The 18,937-nt window shown below is 45.4% G+C and overlaps 1 protein-coding gene across 1 annotated transcript; it reads right to left on the bottom strand.

Moving 5' to 3' along the window:
• Nucleotides 1-11,317: 11,317 nt before the first annotated feature.
• Nucleotides 11,318-16,745, bottom strand: LOC121837643. Its single transcript, XM_042293336.1, has 2 exons — nucleotides 16,121-16,745; nucleotides 11,318-13,813 (listed from the first exon to the last, which is right to left on the bottom strand). Exon 2 carries the CDS (start codon nucleotides 13,700-13,702, stop codon nucleotides 11,318-11,320), a length of 2,385 nt encoding a protein of 794 aa, XP_042149270.1. The 5' UTR covers nucleotides 13,703-13,813; nucleotides 16,121-16,745.
• Between the last annotated feature and the right edge of the window lie 2,192 nt (nucleotides 16,746-18,937).

Genomic DNA, 18,937 nt, shown 5'->3' with positions numbered 1-18,937 from the left:
GGGAACCCTCTGGTGCGGCCTTGGCATGGTAATTGAGCTTGTATTTAGTATATAACAAGTCGGTGATAATACGTCAAGGTATGGACACTAATGAGCAAACTATTAGTCCTAATAAGTGCTTGCCGACTCTAGAGATTGACTTCACTTGTCAACGCCTTCACGCTGCAGCTTCCCTGTAGTGTTTAGAGTGGCAGTAATAAGCGAACGAGGCATCACGCAGATTGGTGCTAATGGTCTTCATAGACTCTGCCAGCTATCGTCTACAAACTTGGCTTTGGAAGTTGGTTGCCCCGGATTGCAGCTTCCCTGTAGTGTTTCTACAAGCACCAATGAGAAAATGGTGAGATTGCTTGAGATCTCCCTAAAGTTGGCTTCACCTGCTTTATGAAGTAACCCTTCCCCCGGATTTTGTCTTTCCTGCAATGTATCCCATGGCCCGAATGAGAAAATGTCTTTTTAACCACATTGGTGCTATCGGCGCCAATGTGCTCATAGGAGCACATTGGTGCTCATAGAAACTTGCCCGAGTTCTTTCCCCAAGGTTGGCTTCACCTCAATCAGAAAACTGCCCCTTTTCTAAGATTGTGGCTTCCCTGCAGTCTTCCTATGTGCACCAATGAGAAAACTCTTGGTTTTGCACATTCGTGTTACACTGCACATTGGCACACATTAATTCTGACTACTTCCTCAATGTGAATGTGCGCCTCATTTCCAGCAGGGAATAACCTGAAAGCCGAATGCAGTCGCTGATGTACGAGTAGTGATCAAACTTTTTCTGCGGTTGACATCATGGGACGTCGCGTTCATGTGGGAACTGTAAAGGTTAGGTGATCAAAAATGCACAATCATGACAATCAGAGCACATATCTCCAACATTTTTTACCCTCAACAACCTTCTCTCCCCCCCCCCCTCCCCCCTCTTTTTTTTCTCGCTCAGTCTGTCTATGCTAGATCGCAAACTCAACGATGAAGTTAACTCAATCGGTCGCTGATTGGCTGCCCTTTTGGTCACGTGATGTGACGTTGCGATTGAGTTTTTCCCTACGGATTCCGATGGAGTTCGAGCTATGCTGGTGAAATAATGAAGTTCGCGGTGACGTCAAAATGTCGTCACGATTGAGTTTGGCGATGGAGATAACTTTGTAGTAGTCGGGCAGCAAAAGTTGCCGAAGTCAATGAAGATGGCGACGTTCAAGCTCGCGGGTGGGGCGGACCAAAGCGGACTATCGCTACGTTTTTATGTGTTCGCCGTCCAAGGTTCGTCAGGGACGTAATCGGGGAATACTGCCTGACACTGGCTGGTGCTGACATTTGCCGTGGAAGCTTTGACGGCGTCGCGAGGGGCCCCATATGGTGACCGCCGAGCAGCAAGTGCTCTCTTTGAGCGTTGCTGGCGGCACATTTTGCTGCGACGAAGACGTCACCGTGCGTCGGTGTGCTGCGAGTCGCATTCTTTGAATGCTACAGAGGCGATAATCGATAACCCGGGGCTGAAGGTGGGTGGGCTTCGCGCGCCAAGTGAAGACGGAAAGACGACGACCAAGAAGCTCAGCGATGCGAATTCAGCGGTGTTGTCGGTAAGTGCTCAATACACATTTTCTCAATGCGCTTGCACGAGAGCTCTCGGTAGAAAACGGGTGCCTCGTTCACCGTGATGAGTGTCGTGCGAGATAGTCGCACGGATTCAAGCTTACTCGTGATTGCATGTGTATCATCCAAATGTCTCGGGCCTCAACATCTGGAAATTGTTCTGCTGCAGCACGTTGTGTACGTTTTCATTTTACGATTGCAGGTTCAAGCTGGTACAGTATCTTGTCCTTTGCTTGTGTTGTCTGAAACGTTTATGCTGCTTTTCTGCCACACTGGGTAGGGCGCCTCGTCAAGCTGCAAGCCATGCAGCTTGAGGTTTGACATTATATGCCCCATCTCCCACCTTTGTGTATAAAGGAAAATAAAGAGATTATAAACTCAATTGACACCTCTTTGCTCTGAAGGCATAATTTTGGGTATTGTGCAAGACAAGTGGAATATCTCCACTTTTTTTTCCAACTTTTTTGTTATTACATTTTCAGCCTTTTTGGGATGCTATGCAACTACTATCTCCAAGTAGAGGCTGCATTAGCATATAGAATTTCTATCTAGTCTTGATGTGCTTTTGGACAACTGAAAAGGTTATGAAACATTCATGTCAGATACCGCCTCACTGTTGTGTGCAGGTGACAGCGACAAAACCTTGAAGCCATGCTTGCACACCAATTCCTCGCAAACCCAATGGATGCTCTGCTGTTCTGAGGCCAAGCTTAACAAAAAGCAATGCTTAGGATTCTGTCGTAGAGCAGTGAATAGGATGCTGAAAAGCAGGTTCCGGTGGTTGCAAAGGTTCTAGGCACAGCAACATCATTTGACTTTCTGCGCAATGTGGGCTTGTGTAGCTCTATTTTGGGGCCTCTCCCTTAAACCCCAAGAGTCCGACCCCGAGGACGGTGTAAGCTTTGACAGCAGAGGACACGTTGTGCAGTGCTGAAAATCTGAGAGGTGACCACCTCTGCAAGTATGTGCTGCCTTCCAGGGTCTCCCTGCTCAAACTTGAAGCCTGGCAGCTGTTGAGGCTACTACGAGCTTTGTCTCTCGTCACATCTGCGAAATATACTTGTGTGTATCCGCTTGCAATGTTTTGTCATACTTTGTAACTTGCCAAATCAAGTAGACACGGTACGTCCCTTTGGCTGCAGAGTGGTCTACCTAAAAGATAGTTCAAGCGGAGTTTCGGTATGGCACTTAAAAATGGAAGTTTATAATAAGTTGATGTTTCTGAAAAAGCTTTTTAACACAATGTTTTTGGCAGGGTAACCTTGCAAAAATGCAAACCGCATAAGCGAAACGTCGAGACATTAGAATAGAGAATAAAAGAGGGCCTCCTCATGGGTGGCATCTTGTTTCCCATTGACTGCATAAGCATTCTGGCTCTAACAGTATATTGTTCCAAGCATAGAGGAAGAAAAGGTAAAGAATTAACTGTGGTTGCTGGTATCTGGACGATTGAACTTGCACCGCCGTGTCACCGTTAATTGTGAAATTTCTGGTTCCCTGTATATGAAATATACATCGACATCTGAAGTCGAGATACGAGTCCCGGTACATAAACAATTGCACCGAGATTTTCTGACCCAGAATTTGTATTCGATGTATGACAATTTTGTCGGGTATGACCAAGGTAGTGCTGCAGACCTTTTTTCCATGCTATACTGAAATCATGAAAGACGCAAAATGGTGCCTAGGGAGCATGTTTTATTGTGCATGGAAATTCTGTACTCCCATGAGGGGCAGCACGAGTGTGGTCAGTGAAGATGACTGCTGGCTATCTGCAGCTGCTTGTCCCTCCACAGCCTGCAAACAAAGTACACGAAAAGGGTGAATGTTTATAAAAACAAGCATTTTTAAAGACTATGTTACAGAAATTGCATAGAACAAGAGAATCCCAGGGGTGTCGTGAGCAGTAGTGTATGGCATACCACTGCTTTTATCTTCTTTTAGAACTCTTATATAGTGCTCGAAATATCAAGAATGCGAGACTCCTGAAAGACATTTTGTTTATGGGGGCACCTTCCTAACCAAGGAACTGCTCGGACCAGCAAGCTCATGCTGTGGGTCTTCCAGTACAACACGCAACCTATGAAGCAAGCAGCCTTGAGCAATGTGCACCTAGCATGATCCAATCACTTTGCAGCAGACAGGCCTGCTCTGTCCATCACATGAAAAATGGAAAGTGAAAAATTGGAAATCACTCACTTCGAAACACAACACAAGGTCCGAAAATGAAAAGGAGCGAAAACAGAAGAGTCCTGCATTCACTTTCCTTTATGCTATAACTGTCTGTCATAACTGATTCCCAATGACAAGCTAACTGTTGTTCCCGTCAATGTTTTTGGTGCTGTGGAAGTCCAGCTCTTCCGCATTGCATTGAGCAAACAACAAAGACTGTGAGCCCAAGCTGCTCTGGGTGTAACTCAATAAAGCAAGGACGAAGAAACTTGGCCTGGAATAATTCATTAGTGCCATATGACACAGGTTTTCTTTCGACGGTTCTCCAAACAATGCTTGCCAGCCAATTTTGGACCTTGACTTGATTTTAGACCTTAAGCAAGCGCGCCCGTGGCCATTCGGCCACGGGCGCGCTTGTTCGGAGACGTGCGGGGAAATATGTGCTAGTGCAGGCACTTGGGCTAAGCCTAGGCAGAAGTTTAAACCGTCAAGTGATGATGACAAAGTTTGTCCGTGTTTGTCCAGTTCAGTACGCAGAAAATATTGCTCTGTGTGGTGGCGAGAACTATCTGCTACTTACTCTCAACTGTGACAGATTGTGATATCTAGCCAAAGGTGGAGGATGTGAATACCTGAGTGCAAAAAATGAAGAGAAGTATACAAAACTGCACGCCAATGATTTTGCCGAGTTCGACAGGCAATGCCCAGCCAGGTGCGTCCTGCTTCCACAGCCCTTTGCAGCAAATATTTTTAGAAGTGGACCTTTTATATAAATAGCAGACACCGGTTTTGAAATTGGTGAGCCAGTTTTGCCTTAGTGTCATTCCCTTATCAATTTCAGGGCAGTGGGTAGATGTGGTGCTGCCGGGAATGTTCGGTGGAAGCAGGTTGCTGTTGGGAAACAGGACCGGAGGCACCGTCTTTTTACTGACAAAGTCTCATTAATTGGATCTGTGTCTTCTCCGACACAAAACTCAAGTAACCATGTGTGGATTGTCTCTGCACCATGGTCTTGCTGAGGTGTCACCTTGCTAGAAACATCAACACGGTTGGACCTACAGTCACCTTGGGAGCTACCGACCAGGCACAATAGGTTAATGACAACATCTTCTACATAGTTATGCACAGTGCAGGTCATGTTCACATTTTTGTGCAATTGCTGAGATAGGTACAAAAGCTGTCACTTTGGGCCACTGGAGCCAGCACAGTTCACCATGATCACAGTGTAGCAAAGCTGCAACCCCACAACATCAATGGCCACCAGCATGAGGCTACCGACGGCACTCATGCATGATATATGTCCTGACACAGGCGCAAACCACGTATTATGGAGATGAATCCAGACTGTTTTTTATACCTACCATTTGGTGGTGGTGGAGCTGCCATCTGTGCTGGGTCCTCACTAGCATCTTTAGCCACAGCAGATGAGTCCTGCATCATCCAATCAAACACAAGTTAACGCACAACACATTGGCAGCCTTTCTGGTTCCGCGTTGATGTAATGCCCATTGCCTACACTTTAGAATTCAGGTATCGGAGTGCCTCATGCACAGCTCTAGAGTAATTAACTCGTCAGCTTGAGCGCTACGATCCGAGCTTTCAAAGAAACAGCACGAGGCAGCACACTCGTGCAAAATCAATAAGACCAAAAACAACACAGTGTCTGTTTACTACAAGTAGCAAGTTTTAGGAGACCGTTACCGTGTTCTGCGGTGGCCACAGTACGGCTGGTAAGGCTTTAAGCGCGCTGAAAAGCATGCTTCTAAGTTACAGCGCGAGCTCCCAGTAGCAATTTCGCTGCGCACGGCAACGGTACGCTAAAACCGCCCATTGAAATGCCATGCACTTACTTACCGACACTGCAGCCGAGATGCCGTGTGGCGACGGACGAAGCGCGTCCGCCCTCGAAATCATGCGCCTTCTTCCGTGTCTTAGCGAGGAACCTTTCTCATATGGGCCAAGATTCTGTCCTACTCCTCGAGTTCAGCGAGGACACTTGGTTCACGTACCCCACCAGGCTGCCGAGTGGTAATCGCGACGTGAAAAAGCCCGACTTGACAGCAAAAATTCCAAAAGTGAGGCAAATCTTCGTACAGACACACGAGCACTTTACGTGCGATATCCACCGTCGGCCATGACGATTCATCACGATCGCGATGCAGCTCACACATTGCGATCATCTAGATTGTTTCACTTACGTAAAAAGACATGATTCATGCGACCTAGACTTGACACCGGTAATTATATTTAGATTGTACTGCATTATACATTTTCAGGAGTTAAAAATGTTGCTTTTACAAGACCCTTCGATGCGGCGTTGCGCATTTCCCTCTAGGGACATATTTTGGGGACAAATCCCGATGAAGTTTCAACTCAAATTGCCACTCTCCGTCGACGTCATCAACGCGCCGCGATGAAGTTCCCTGCCAGTTGAGTTCGCCGCCGATTGAGATTAGGCTCCTCCCACCGCCGACGTCACGATGAAGTTTCTTCATCGCTTTTTCCAGCATAGACAGACAGAAAAAAAGAAAAGAAAAAGAAGGGAGATCATTTAATCGTGCGACTTTTGCCGACGGTGCACGCGCGCAAAAGTACTTGTCAATCGCAAAAGTGTTATTTACAAGATAAAGTACACAGGAAAGTGATTGTCGCTTTAGATGTCATTATAATTGGTTTTAGTAGTGCACCCATACAGTAGCCTAACCACATAGTTTTAACCCAACTACGTGAAAACGATCAGTTCTTTTGTTGACCCGTTCAAGACTGGCAGTTGTTGAAATATTTTAGCAAAGCGAAAACCGGGTATCGGCGCAAATGATAATCTATACGCAAACCCGAGCCCCTGAGACTTCAACAGTGCCTCCGGTATAGGTGTCCGTGTGTTCACCTCGATTAGAGAAGTCATTCCAGATATAGTCACGGCAGTCCGGAAAGTCGAAGTGCTTCCGTCGCATTCCAATTAATGCTCGGAGACTTTATTCTTGGCTGTAGGTATAGGTTAGGTTAGCTCGCACCTCACGCGTGAACCTAAGAACAAACGATTCCGTCAAAGCATTTTATGCTGCACAGGTTACGCCATCTCAGCTTATCGGATATCAGTGATACATTACAATAGACTTGAGTAGCTCTTGCTGTGTTGCAACTTACAAGCACAAGTAAAGAATTAAAGAAAAAAATATTATCTTCTTTTTTTATTAAAAACGAGCTTGCGAGAGCACGGTTATGGTCTCATCTCATATGTTGCGCTGTAGTACAGCATGGCGACACCACTGATTCAGATACTTTGGAGTTACTAGCGCATCGTAAAACCTCGTTGTCATCGGCGGCTTCCTGAACAAGGTTGCGGCATGACAGCAATATATTATATTGCGCCTACATTGCACTGTTTGCAACAGCAGACTGATATTTCATTATCGACAAGCAAACTCTACCTACAAAAATTAAATGTAATACGAAGAGAATGCCCATAGTTTTAGTTATCAGTAATTTGTAATGTGATATAATTAAATTTTAGTGATTTTTAAGAAACGAATCGGTAATGTAAAACAGTTAGTTTTGGAAAATGCTTTTGCCATCTCTCGCCTTGAAATCTCAAGAGGGCGACTGTACTAAAGTGATTAACCATTTCGAGAAGAGATATTGAGTTGAGATATATTAACGCAATATTGTAATTACACTCACAAAATTTGACGGGTGATCTTGTACTTTAAACTTTTGCTTACGGAAAGGTGGAGTTCTAGTCATCGGTGTGGCCACGTGCAATATGACGTCTAAACGCGGCACTGGTCACTAGTAGGATCTCAAAACGCAATATAAAAATGCAAGGAATCGGAAAAAAAAAAAAAAAGGGCTCTGGTTCGTATTATGGATTTTTGCAGATCTCAATATTTGGAGTTTCGGTCAAATTTCAGAACAAAAACAACGGTCTGACAGCCCCCAGCACTGTTTATTTCAACGTGTGTCCCATTTAGGCAACACCAGGTGGGTTGGGGTAAAAGCACCGGACATGTTAGCGTACGCACGCTGGCATGAGTTCCCGTCCCGTAAACACTTTTTGTAAGGCTCGCCACTTCCTCTTCAAGTACCCAGGGTCACAATACACTCTGTAGTACCGTATTTTCCGGACTATACAAGTTTAAAAGTTGAAAATTCACCCGATGCGGACTATCTACAGGTGCGAACAATACAATGATTTAATTTTTCGAGATCCTTCACTATGACAATCGTGAAGGATTTTATGAGTAACGGACTATACTAATGTTGATTTACGTACGATAAAGCTTCATCGTGAGCTAATACAGTAGGCGTTTGTCAAGGTCTGCTGAGTATGATACTTTTTACGTTCGGACTAGGTGCTAAGTGCGGGCTTTGCACTGGGTGCCGATTGTGTACCGGGTGCGGACTATCTAAGCAAGCACTTTTATTTTTGACGCAAAATATTTCCCTGCGGACTATGCACCGGGTCCGGGCTATAGTCCGGAAAATGCGGTAGTTCCTTCGAACTCTAGGGTTCTTGGACGATGGCTCTTGGCCTATGCCCATCCTCACATGGCCTTGGGTCACTTTACATGGACGGCAGAAGCAGTCAAATGCTCGGAGTAGCCAAGCATGCTTATCGCAAAACAAAACAAAAATTCAGAGACAAAACCGAGAGGCTAGGCTCTGAAATGCTGAAGAAAGGGGAGTTCTGAGGCCTGATTCTCAAAGCGAACTTATGACGAAAAAAATGCGTACGACAAATTTGAGAGAAAATCCGTATTCTCGAAACGAAATTGTCGTAACTTTTGCGCAGGTTACGACAAAATCCTACGACAGCTCCGAAGCTGTCTTACGCACTTTCTACGATCAAATTATCATGGCCGACAACGTCGCTCAGTTGCTCGGTCGCGACGACCCAACGGACATTTATTTTTCTACCTGCTCTTCTTGCGCGTCCCGACTTCAAGCAGCAAGAAAATATGAAGAAGTACTTGAAACCGACCACGACGAACATGAACGCTGGATCCACAGACACCCGGAAAAGGCAACAAAGGCGACGATCCCACCGACCAAGCGAGCTCGGCAGAATATATAGGCCTAGCAGGCACTCCGACCCGTTCCGGCGCAGCATTGCTCAGACGGTCCTTGGCCAAGACCGTCTGCCCACGACCGGCTGGCTTGCTGAATGGAATATGCCCGCGCGACCCTTGTGGACCCTCCCCGTATGAATAGTTTGATAGCTGAACTAAATTTCAGAGGTCAACCGATTCCCCTTATCATCTCGATCACCTTGTTTTTCGAGGCAGCGGTGACTAACGCTGTCGTCGAAAAGGGACTCCTCGATTCTATCTGCTTGTTTTCGGTGATATAGAGCTAAAATAAACGCCGTATGGATTACCTTCGCAACACGGTATGTACACTTTGTTATTAGTATGCCATTTTTAACTGTCGAGCTGTATCAGTTTGTGGGAGCTACGTGATGCCGGTCCAACCTTTCTTTGCCGAGTGTCACGTCAGTATCGAGTCGCAATCGTAGAACATCGGTCCCGAAGCGCTTACCGAAACGCAGTCTGAATCCAGCACTTCGATCAAACGCACGCGTCCGCTCCGAGTGTGAACAGGTATTTGCGTGACTCTTGCTGACACTCTCGTAGTTCAAACGTATCTTTTTTAACGTCGGCTCACTCCTGCATTTCCGAGGCCGCGAGAAACGCCGCGGCGGTTTGTTTCCTTCTACGTCGCTTTGCAAACGACTGGCACGAGGCTTTTACCAACGATGACAGTTGTGTTGACTTCGTAGCGATCGAGTTTGTAGCAGTCAACGAAGCGTGCCCTGCTGGAAATGAGGCGCACATTCACATTGAGGAAGTAGTCAGAATTAATGTGTGCCAATGTGCAGTGTAACACGAATGTGCAAAACCAAGAGTTTTCTCATTGGTGCACATAGGAAGACTGCAGGGAAGCCACAATCTTAGAAAAGGGGCAGTTTTCTGATTGAGGTGAAGCCAACCTTGGGGAAAGAACTCGGGCAAGTTTCTATGAGCACCAATGTGCTCCTATGAGCACATTGGCGCCGATAGCACCAATGTGGTTAAAAAGACATTTTCTCATTCGGGCCATGGGATACATTGCAGGAAAGACAAAATCCGGGGGAAGGGTTACTTCATAAAGCAGGTGAAGCCAACTTTAGGGAGATCTCAAGCAATCTCACCATTTTCTCATTGGTGCTTGTAGAAACACTACAGGGAAGCTGCAATCCGGGGCAACCAACTTCCAAAGCCAAGTTTGTAGACGATAGCTGGCAGAGTCTATGAAGACCATTAGCACCAATCTGCGTGATGCCTCGTTCGCTTATTACTGCCACTCTAAACACTACAGGGAAGCTGCAGCGTGAAGGCGTTGACAAGTGAAGTCAATCTCTAGAGTCGGCAAGCACTTATTAGGACTAATAGTTTGCTCATTAGTGTCCATACCTTGACGTATTATCACCGACTTGTTATATACTAAATACAAGCTCAATTACCATGCCAAGGCCGCACCAGAGGGTTCCCTCCCCCAGTCGCACAACTATCTATGCTCACTATTATGCCAACCTGAAAATAATTGGTATAATTGGCTTTCGTATGGCACAAGATTTTTTTTTTTATAGTGCCCCGAGTAGAACTGAAGTCCCAATCGTATGAACATTCAGATTTTCATGCAGGGAACAAACTTGCAGCAGCCTGTAAAGCAGTAGTAGGTACTGGTACACAAGAATATCACAACTGCTCTTTCAAATACAATGCTTTATTTTAACTGGAAGCTGCAACCTTTCACAGTACAAAAGTAAAGCATTTTGCATACAGTAACCCATTGTACGTGTTCTTGTTTAATACAGCCCTAGTCACCTTCATCTTTATGAAAACAGACTTCTCCCAAAGAGCAATTATCCCTACATTATTGCTTAATCATGGTGTCTACCAAACTATTACATGTCAAATTCGCAGACTTTTCTAGGGTTTTCTTTTACATGTGAAACTTCAGAACTAGCTACACTTGTAGTTCCGTGCGGCAGGAGGGACGCACATGCCAAGAAAGGCTGACGCCAAAACCATATGGCTGTTTCCCTCTAAACAAAATGCTACATAGATGGCTCTGTTAAGTCAGTGATCATTTTCTCAGATTTAGCTAAGTTTTTCATGATTTCCCTGACTTTTTCAGAAGCTCAAAAGTTCCTTTGCAATTATAGCTTTTTTAGGTTGGTAGACACCCTGCTAATGTCAGTAGGTATGCTTGATTTAGCTGCACCCACCTGCATGGTGCAGAAAGTGTACAGTGCAGGGCAATGTAATTACGGTATGCATTGTCCAGGATTAAAGGCATTTCACATAATGGAACAAGGACAGACACCACAAGTGGTTCTGTCCTCGTCCTTTTGTTACAATATTTCGATCCTGGAGACCAAACACAACAAGCCCCTAAAGAGTCCTCAAGATAGTCTGCACCAACAAGTAGGATACAGTGATGTACATACACTGAGAGTACCAGTGCAGGTGGTGTAGGCAAATCAAACATACCTACTAACATGACATGATGGTTACTCCTTTTCATAATAGTTGGGCAAAAGGCTGGCAAATAACCTGTTGCCTGACCGCATGACAACAAATTTGGACAAGACATTGTCTGCTGAGACAATCCTCACATTCTGCTTAGAATAATACTCATTTACATGGGTCACATGAAGCGTTCTTGACGAGACATACTCTTCAAGAAGTAGCACACAACGGTGAACACCATTTTCCTTGTATACACAGATTTTCAATATTTCTCCACCCAACCCGTTTTTCAATTGTACAAAGGAATTATTTCGACGCTTGCATTTACCATATTCTTTAGAGTGCAACAACTCACCTCCTGCAATCACCCTTTTATACACAGTACAGACACTGCCAGGTAAAACAACAGAGCTACCAAAAAAATTGTGGCTACTTCCATGTTTTAAGCCTTTGCTAATAAGGTGGCATTTCTCCACCTCAATTGTATGCACTAAGCGCTTTGACCCAAGCAAGCCCTCACAAAACTCTTGCACTGTTTGTTGCCTGATGTAGCATTTAACGAAGTAGTACACAGAGCGGTACAAAAGATAACTCTTGGCTATTTGCAGAGGTACTTTTCGTGTCCCTTTTGCTAATTTTAAAAGAAAGCCGTTTGCAGATTCATATGCAAAAGCAGAATGGGCCCATAACGGGCCCCACTCTTTTACGCTTTTCGGCAGATGAGTGAGAAGATGGACGTTATATGTCATTGACGTTTTCGTGTACAACTCTTGCATCCCACAAACAAACTCGGTCAACATAAGGTCGGCATTATTCACATCTGTATGCGTCACAGAGTCCTTGAGCAGAGCATACACACTCTGTGAAAGCAAAGCAAAATGTTTAAGATATTTTCTTGGAAGAATGCCATCCAGGCAAGGAAAAGCATAGTACAACAACCAGCATTTCCACTCCGACGCCTTCCAGAACCGTCGCTCAGAAATGGGCCTTGGCAGTCGAGAAACAGTTTTGGGGGGAAACATCCTTTCTAATCTCTTGTTAATTTTAGCTACAGTCGAGGGCTCTCCAATATAAAACTTTTCACCAACAGACGAGAACCATAGCTCTGCTAGTTGCCGTACCACCCCAAGAAGGACAGCATGCATGTAGTCTGGTACGAACCCAGATACTATCCCAAACTTTGGCATGTTTATCAATGCAGACGGGCCCTTGACACCAAAAATGGTTGTCTTCGTTACAAATGCTTGTTCCATTTCCTTTTCCATTGTCTCATTAGTCCTGTCGGGGTAGCATTCTGGGCCTACAGGGTACTTGACAACATTACCTACGTTCTCACCAGGGTGGTAACACCACCCACAAGAATAATAGCCATTGAACTGCATTAACTTTTGCATCGCAGGACGAGCAACGCTGTCTACGCAGCAACAGGTTGCAACGAATTTACTATTAATAAGGGTACCATCAACATGCTTCCATGTAACTCCTATTGTAGCCAGATGCTTTGCATCATCGACAAACGACTTCAGAAACATATCCATGTTTGGTTCCCCCTTACCATACCACAAGCCTGCCAGCAGCAAATTCTTTTCCCTGGACACTGGTGGTAGTTCATTTAGCATGATATGAATAGGCCACACAGAGGCACGGGAAGATTTGAACACTGGAGCTCCATCAGTGTTAAAAGAAAATGAAAAATTGTTACAGAAAGACAAGAGGCCACCAGGTTTGGAAAGTTCCTGATACAGAGTGCCATCAAAGATGTCTTCAAGACAGGATATATTTTTGTGTTTCTTTTCATTCCTGTATTGAAGTTCCTGGACCAACCCTGGTTGATTTTCCAACATGAACTTTAGTTGTGGTGCAAGGGGTAACATGAGAAAGTAGGGTGAAGTTGTCACTGAAAATTTCTGGTGGCAATGTGGACATGTTGACTGTTGCAAACGTAGCTGCTCTCGGATGCCAACATATCCTAGACAATACTCACAGTACATGTGATACTGCATCATGAGGGAGGGACTGGAAAATGCTTTGTTGAACAGGTACTTTGTACTAGGCAGGATGTCCTTCTGGAACACGACATTGAAGAGCTGCAGGATGTCAACCAAGGCTGACACAGTAGGCCGGTGCTTTGCAAGAAATGACAGCAGAAGAACAAGCACTTCCGCTACGGTCGTTGTTGTACATTTGCAAATTTGAGTAGTCAAGTCAAAACCCTTGACGCTGAATGCTGATGGTGCATCAGAAACATGTTCAGTAGGAGAGCCAGGCTGCTCTCCTTCGCTCTGAATGTCCTTCTCTTCGCACTCTGAGCTCCCCGGAGAGCTAACTGAGAAGCTCGAAAGGCTGTCTGCGCTGCACGGAGACTCGGCCTCCTCACACATACTTTCAGTTTGCGGAATTTCACCCGAGAGCAACACCGGTGACATTTCAGCCAAAGAAATCTCACTCTGTCGAGAAGTTGGCCCACTGCAGTCTGTCTCACTTAGGTGGCCAGTGGTCAAACAAGCTTCAATCCCTTGTCCAGAACATGGCGGACCCTATAAAAGAGTGTTTACAGCAACAAATAAAAAAAAGGCAATATACTGTCTCACATCAAATAGCATTGGGCATATCATCAACACCAATGCGAGCAGTATCAGGCACTATATTTTGCAAAAGACCTTCAGAGCGCAACACATGTGCTGGTGCAGCAAACTGTCCTTCGGAAGCCATTTGGCACCATGGTCGCTGACAGGCTGAAGCCACACGGGAAGCTGCGCCCCTCTTCCTCCTCCACCTCCACCTCCACCTCCACCTCCACCCACCCACCCCCTTCACTTCCCCCCCCCCCCCGCCCCCCCGCCCCCCGCCCCCCCCCCCCCCCCCCCCCCCCCCGGCAGCAAAAACTTTCTAGCCTTGATAGCACAAGCATGAATGCGTAACCGAAGCACACTTGTGCTTTGGCGCTTCGGAGGTAACGAGCGTCTACAGGAGGTAGAGCTTCTGCAGCACTCTACCCCACACCAACCAACCGTACATGAGACCCATTTCAGTGCTCAGGAGCAGACATACTCATATCTACAGGGTGAAACAAGGAGACGGCAGGCTCTTTAAATCGACCGGAAAATTCGGTTTCTTAACCTATCGCGCAACGACTTTGTGCAGCGTTGCCCACAGATGGTGCATTTTTTTTTTGTAAAATTTGCAAAGAGCGAACTTACCTGAGGAAAAAGTAAAGAAAGAAAAAGGCTTAGCTCCGACGGAAACTCAGCGACGCCACCGGTCTTCAAACAACACGGCGCCGTTTCGCACGGGACACAAGAGATGGCGCAACGAACGCCGTCAACGAACGAGCACACGGCGCCGAGTGCCAGCGTCAGCAGACAATCTTTTCGACTCAAAAGCAACACTCGTTCCGCAGGCGGCGACAGTCGCAGAAACAAAAACAGACGCGGTAACAACGAGGAACTGCAGTTCCTTGTCTGCTAAATACGCCGGCTCTCGGCGTCGTCTGCTCGTTCGTTGGAGGCAGTTGGCGTCGCGACCGCTTGCGCCATCTCTTGTCTCCCGTGCGCAACGGCGCCGTGTTTGAAGACCGGTGGCTTCGCTGCGTTTCCATAGGAGCTAAGCCTTTTTCTTTCTTTACTTCTTCCTCAGGTAAGTTCGCTCTTTGCAAATTTTACAAAAAAAATGCACCATCTGTGGGCAACGCTGCACAAAGTCGTAGCGCGATAGGTTAAGAAACCGAATTTTCCGGTCGATTTAAAGAGCCTGCCGTCTCCTTGTTTCACCCTGTAGATTAAACCAGCAGTCGAGCGGGAAGGCACGTGAAAATTATGTTTCATGCTCTGAAGAACGTGCTCTTGCAGGGCATCCTCCTTCCCCACAAGATGGACCCCATGAAACAGATGCTGTAAAACTATTGCTGCTCGCGAGCCACAATTTCACTAATTAGAAAAGATTTAGAACTTAGTTTAACCGTACACAAATAATCCAACCTTTAAAGGCCTGGATTTGGACCCCTGGAATAGCCTGCACCAACATAATTTGATCCTCTCTGGTGGTGGTGCATAGCCTTTACAGTACTAATTCTACAACCAAAAAACAAGCGTTACCAGCGGGCGGAAACGAGTCGGCGCAGCTTCCAGTGCATTAACGGCACGCTTTCACCACCAGCAAGAAGAGCAGCTTTGACGTCACGTGCAAGCCATGATGGTCCCAGCCGGATTTAAAAAATATAAAGGCCGCACAATAAAAACGTTTTACAGTATTTGACAAAAATTAAGAAAGCTTGAACATGAGAAAGAACGGCACGCACAGTATGAGTTTAGGTTATAGGGACATTATATGTTCGATCGAGTAGCACCACACGTCAATTTCGCGCTTTCTTAAATTTTTTGTCCGTATTCCAAAGATTTCAATCTAAGGCGCCCAAGACGTCTTCGATTTCCAAGACGTCGTCGTCGTCGTTCTTGACATCGTCAAGGCTTTTGAGGTCTTGGGCCGTGTGGGGTCTTACATGATAGAATTTTCTTTCAGATTTTCGTTGCAAATTTTCCCATACAAGTGCAAGTTTTCCCCTATTTGTGTCCAAAAAGCAAGTTGCAAGTTTTGCCATATTTGTGTTCAAAAAGCGACGAAGCTCGCCCCGGGGCGCACGCGCACATCGAGCGCCGTCGGGCGAGCTTCATCGCCTATTCGTCAGATATTCGCTCACAAAGCCCAGCCCAGAAGCACTGCAGCAAAGCATAGGAGCCGGAGGTTGGAAGCAGTGGCTCGATACAGAGAAAGACGAGAGCGAACGCACACGGTATTTAACAACGAAAGACCATGCATGAAGTAACGCTTGAAATGAACAAACTCACATCTCCACGATTGTGAGACTGCGCAGCTGACTTCTGCTCCAAAGGTCGCGGGGCGCCTTCAGCAAGAATCTGACAACAAAAAGATTTCGTCAATAAAATCTTACGGTTCACCGACTATAAAAGCCTACCTTTTCGGTCTGATGCCACCGAGCACGCGTCGACCGCGGCACGCTCTCTTCGGATAAAGGTGCCAGGTAACGTCGGTATTGCTTCGGCCGCTGCTTACTGGCCATGATGCCGTTTCATATGCAGAAGTTTCGGCAGAATCGGCGTAGCGCTTGTTTGACGAGCAATAATGGCGAAGAATGACGCGGGAAGAGCGGGAAGCGGGATTAGTAGCGGTACAGTGGCTGTAGTAGCGGGATTGGCGGGATGGCTACCCGGGGACCTGGGTACTTCGAAAACGTGAAACGCACGCCATCGCGCCATAAACCGCATTGTAAACAAAACCATCTTTACAGTCTATAGTGCTAATAACAACGTCCTGAACTAAATATAATTCTAAGTTGTAAAATGAAACTTAATTTTTTTTTATTAGAGTTATCCTTCTCTTCTGTATTTGCCATGGGTGTTAGGTGGCCGTCTCGCCATATGGCCAGCCGGAGTCGGCGCGCGGTTTCAGTTGAGCCGGTCGAGCCAGTTGAGCTGCTAGTTTTGGTTGCATCACCTGCTGCGTATGAGCTTTCAGTTGCTGAAAAGACCGCAGGACATCTATTCCTACAGGAAGAAAGGGTAAGATTTTATTGCAGTAAAATATAGTTCAACAGCAGTTTGCGCCGGCGCATGGTTGGATCGGCGAAACGAAACTGCGATTCAGGCAGCAGTTTGCGCCGGCGCATGGTTGGATCGGCGAAACGAAACTGCGTTGCACGCGTTTTTTTTTTTTCTCTCACTTCTTTTTCGTCTTCTTCTTCTTCTTCTTCTACTTCTTTCATATTTATATATAAAGCGAAAAGAGTACGTTTTATCGAAGTGTGGTTTAGAGAAATGCGATGTGTGCACGGCGGGAACCTACACTTGCAAGCAAACCATGCTACGCGCGCTCGCTGTCGCTCGAAGGAATGTTAATCTCAAGTTCGAGCACGCACCTACAAGGGTTCATCGCTGAGTACTCGGCAAGCTAGGCTGATGAATCAGAGAAACATCGGAAGCAGCATGCCGGGGGTTGCCGTCTTCTCGAAACCGAGTTTCGACTTTCGAGGCAGCTCGAAGAAACTGTTTTCGCTAAAACTGCGTTCGTTAGAACGAGCTTCTCTAGACCGCACGCTGTCACGGCTGATTAAGGCGTATAATTACTATAAAAATATTAATCGGGAATTGGTGTAGTCTCGTCTTGCCTTGGTGCTTTGTTTGTGTAATAAATTACCTCGCTGATCAGCCACATTTTCTCCACCACATGCGGATGTGACGGTTGGAATTGTTTGAACATAATGCGATTACTTCACATTAAATTCGATTGTATTCTTTTCTTACAGAGATGAATTTCGCATATGTGCAATATTTTACTGGAACAGAACGACCTAAGACTATCATCAGTACATCTGCAATTAAAAACTTTGAACCGAGAAGTGAGGATGACTACAAGAAGGGTCACCTCTATGATGCTTTGTTGACTCCAGACGGAGGGGAGCCGGGCTGTTTTAAAGCCCAAATACTACTTTTGGCAGGTGATATATATCAATGCAGTTCCTCACAGCAGCACACCAGAGGAGACTTGCCCTATATGTTATTGTGTGTACCACTTTGCAGACTCAAAGTCGTCGATCGAGGAGAGGATCAAAAGGGGCAAGAGGATCCCTCTACCTAAAGTCCTTGACCAGGTTGTTGAGCACAGCAGTTCGGAAGACGACCAAGCAGCTCTTCGGGTCGAAATGGCAAGCATTTTGTTGCTGCTTATCCTTTTAGAACTATCATAGAACCCCTCCGGTGCCTTCACATAATATGTACAAATGAGCTGTGTTGCCACGAAAAATTATTTACACTATGAAATAAAAGACTAAATGTCACTACAAGTGGTAACTGAATAAAACAATGGCCTTAACAGGTAAATACAGATTAAAGTATGAAAATTGATACTTCACAAAAAAAAACTGATTTTAGCTGGTTTCTGGTTGAAATTAAAATTATATTGTTTTTCCATTTAGTCTGTTCGGTTTTTTGGTACTGTAGTTCATTATTTATTCCCCCATATAGTTTTAAAGCACACCTTGGAAGATTACAAATTTTCTGTAATATTCAGAGAAATGAGGTTAAGTATGACTGATACATCTTGTCTAGTGTAAAACAATATATAACAATTTTTGTTCTTTTTCTCTATTAAGAAAAACGAAAAGGTAATAGGTATGTATGTGGATGTTGTCCTTATAATTATTGTGATTGGTTGACATTAGAACCGTTTATTAGACAGTGCTGCAATTGCACTTTTAAATGGAGCTATTATTAAAGCCTTGCCGAATTTGAACAATTTATAAAAGGCTACAAGTTTTTAGATATAAATTTTGCCTTTCATGGCTTGACTGAAAACCCGCAAGCCAGACCAAAACGACTATGTGAGCGCAACATAACGCGCTCCTTCCAGTATGCAGTTTTTTAACCAGGACACAAAAGGCGTAATTTCAGCTCTGAATATCTAAAAGCTTGTTGCCCTTTTGCAGATTGTTTCAATTCGATAGTACCCTAACAATGGTTTGCTTAACTACAATTGCAACATAGCCCCAAACAGTTAATTTACAGATTTTCGTTAATTAGTCAACATACTAGTGATGTTTCTCAAAGGCTTGATAAGCCGAGTGCAGTAATGCAGTGAGAATAGCACCC

This window comes from Ixodes scapularis, unplaced genomic scaffold (genome assembly GCF_016920785.2).
Source record: "Ixodes scapularis isolate PalLabHiFi unplaced genomic scaffold, ASM1692078v2 PGA_scaffold4__175_contigs__length_147842914, whole genome shotgun sequence".
Taxonomy (NCBI): Eukaryota; Metazoa; Arthropoda; class Arachnida; order Ixodida; family Ixodidae; genus Ixodes; species Ixodes scapularis.
Note: the sequence above shows the minus strand (reverse complement) of the source record. Positions and strands in the feature narration are given on the sequence as shown.

Excerpts from the sequence above, each read along its gene's own strand:
- LOC121837643 (XM_042293336.1), bottom strand. The coding sequence starts at position 13,702 with ATGTCACCGGTGTTGCTCTCGGGTGAAATTCCGCAAACTGAAAGTATG.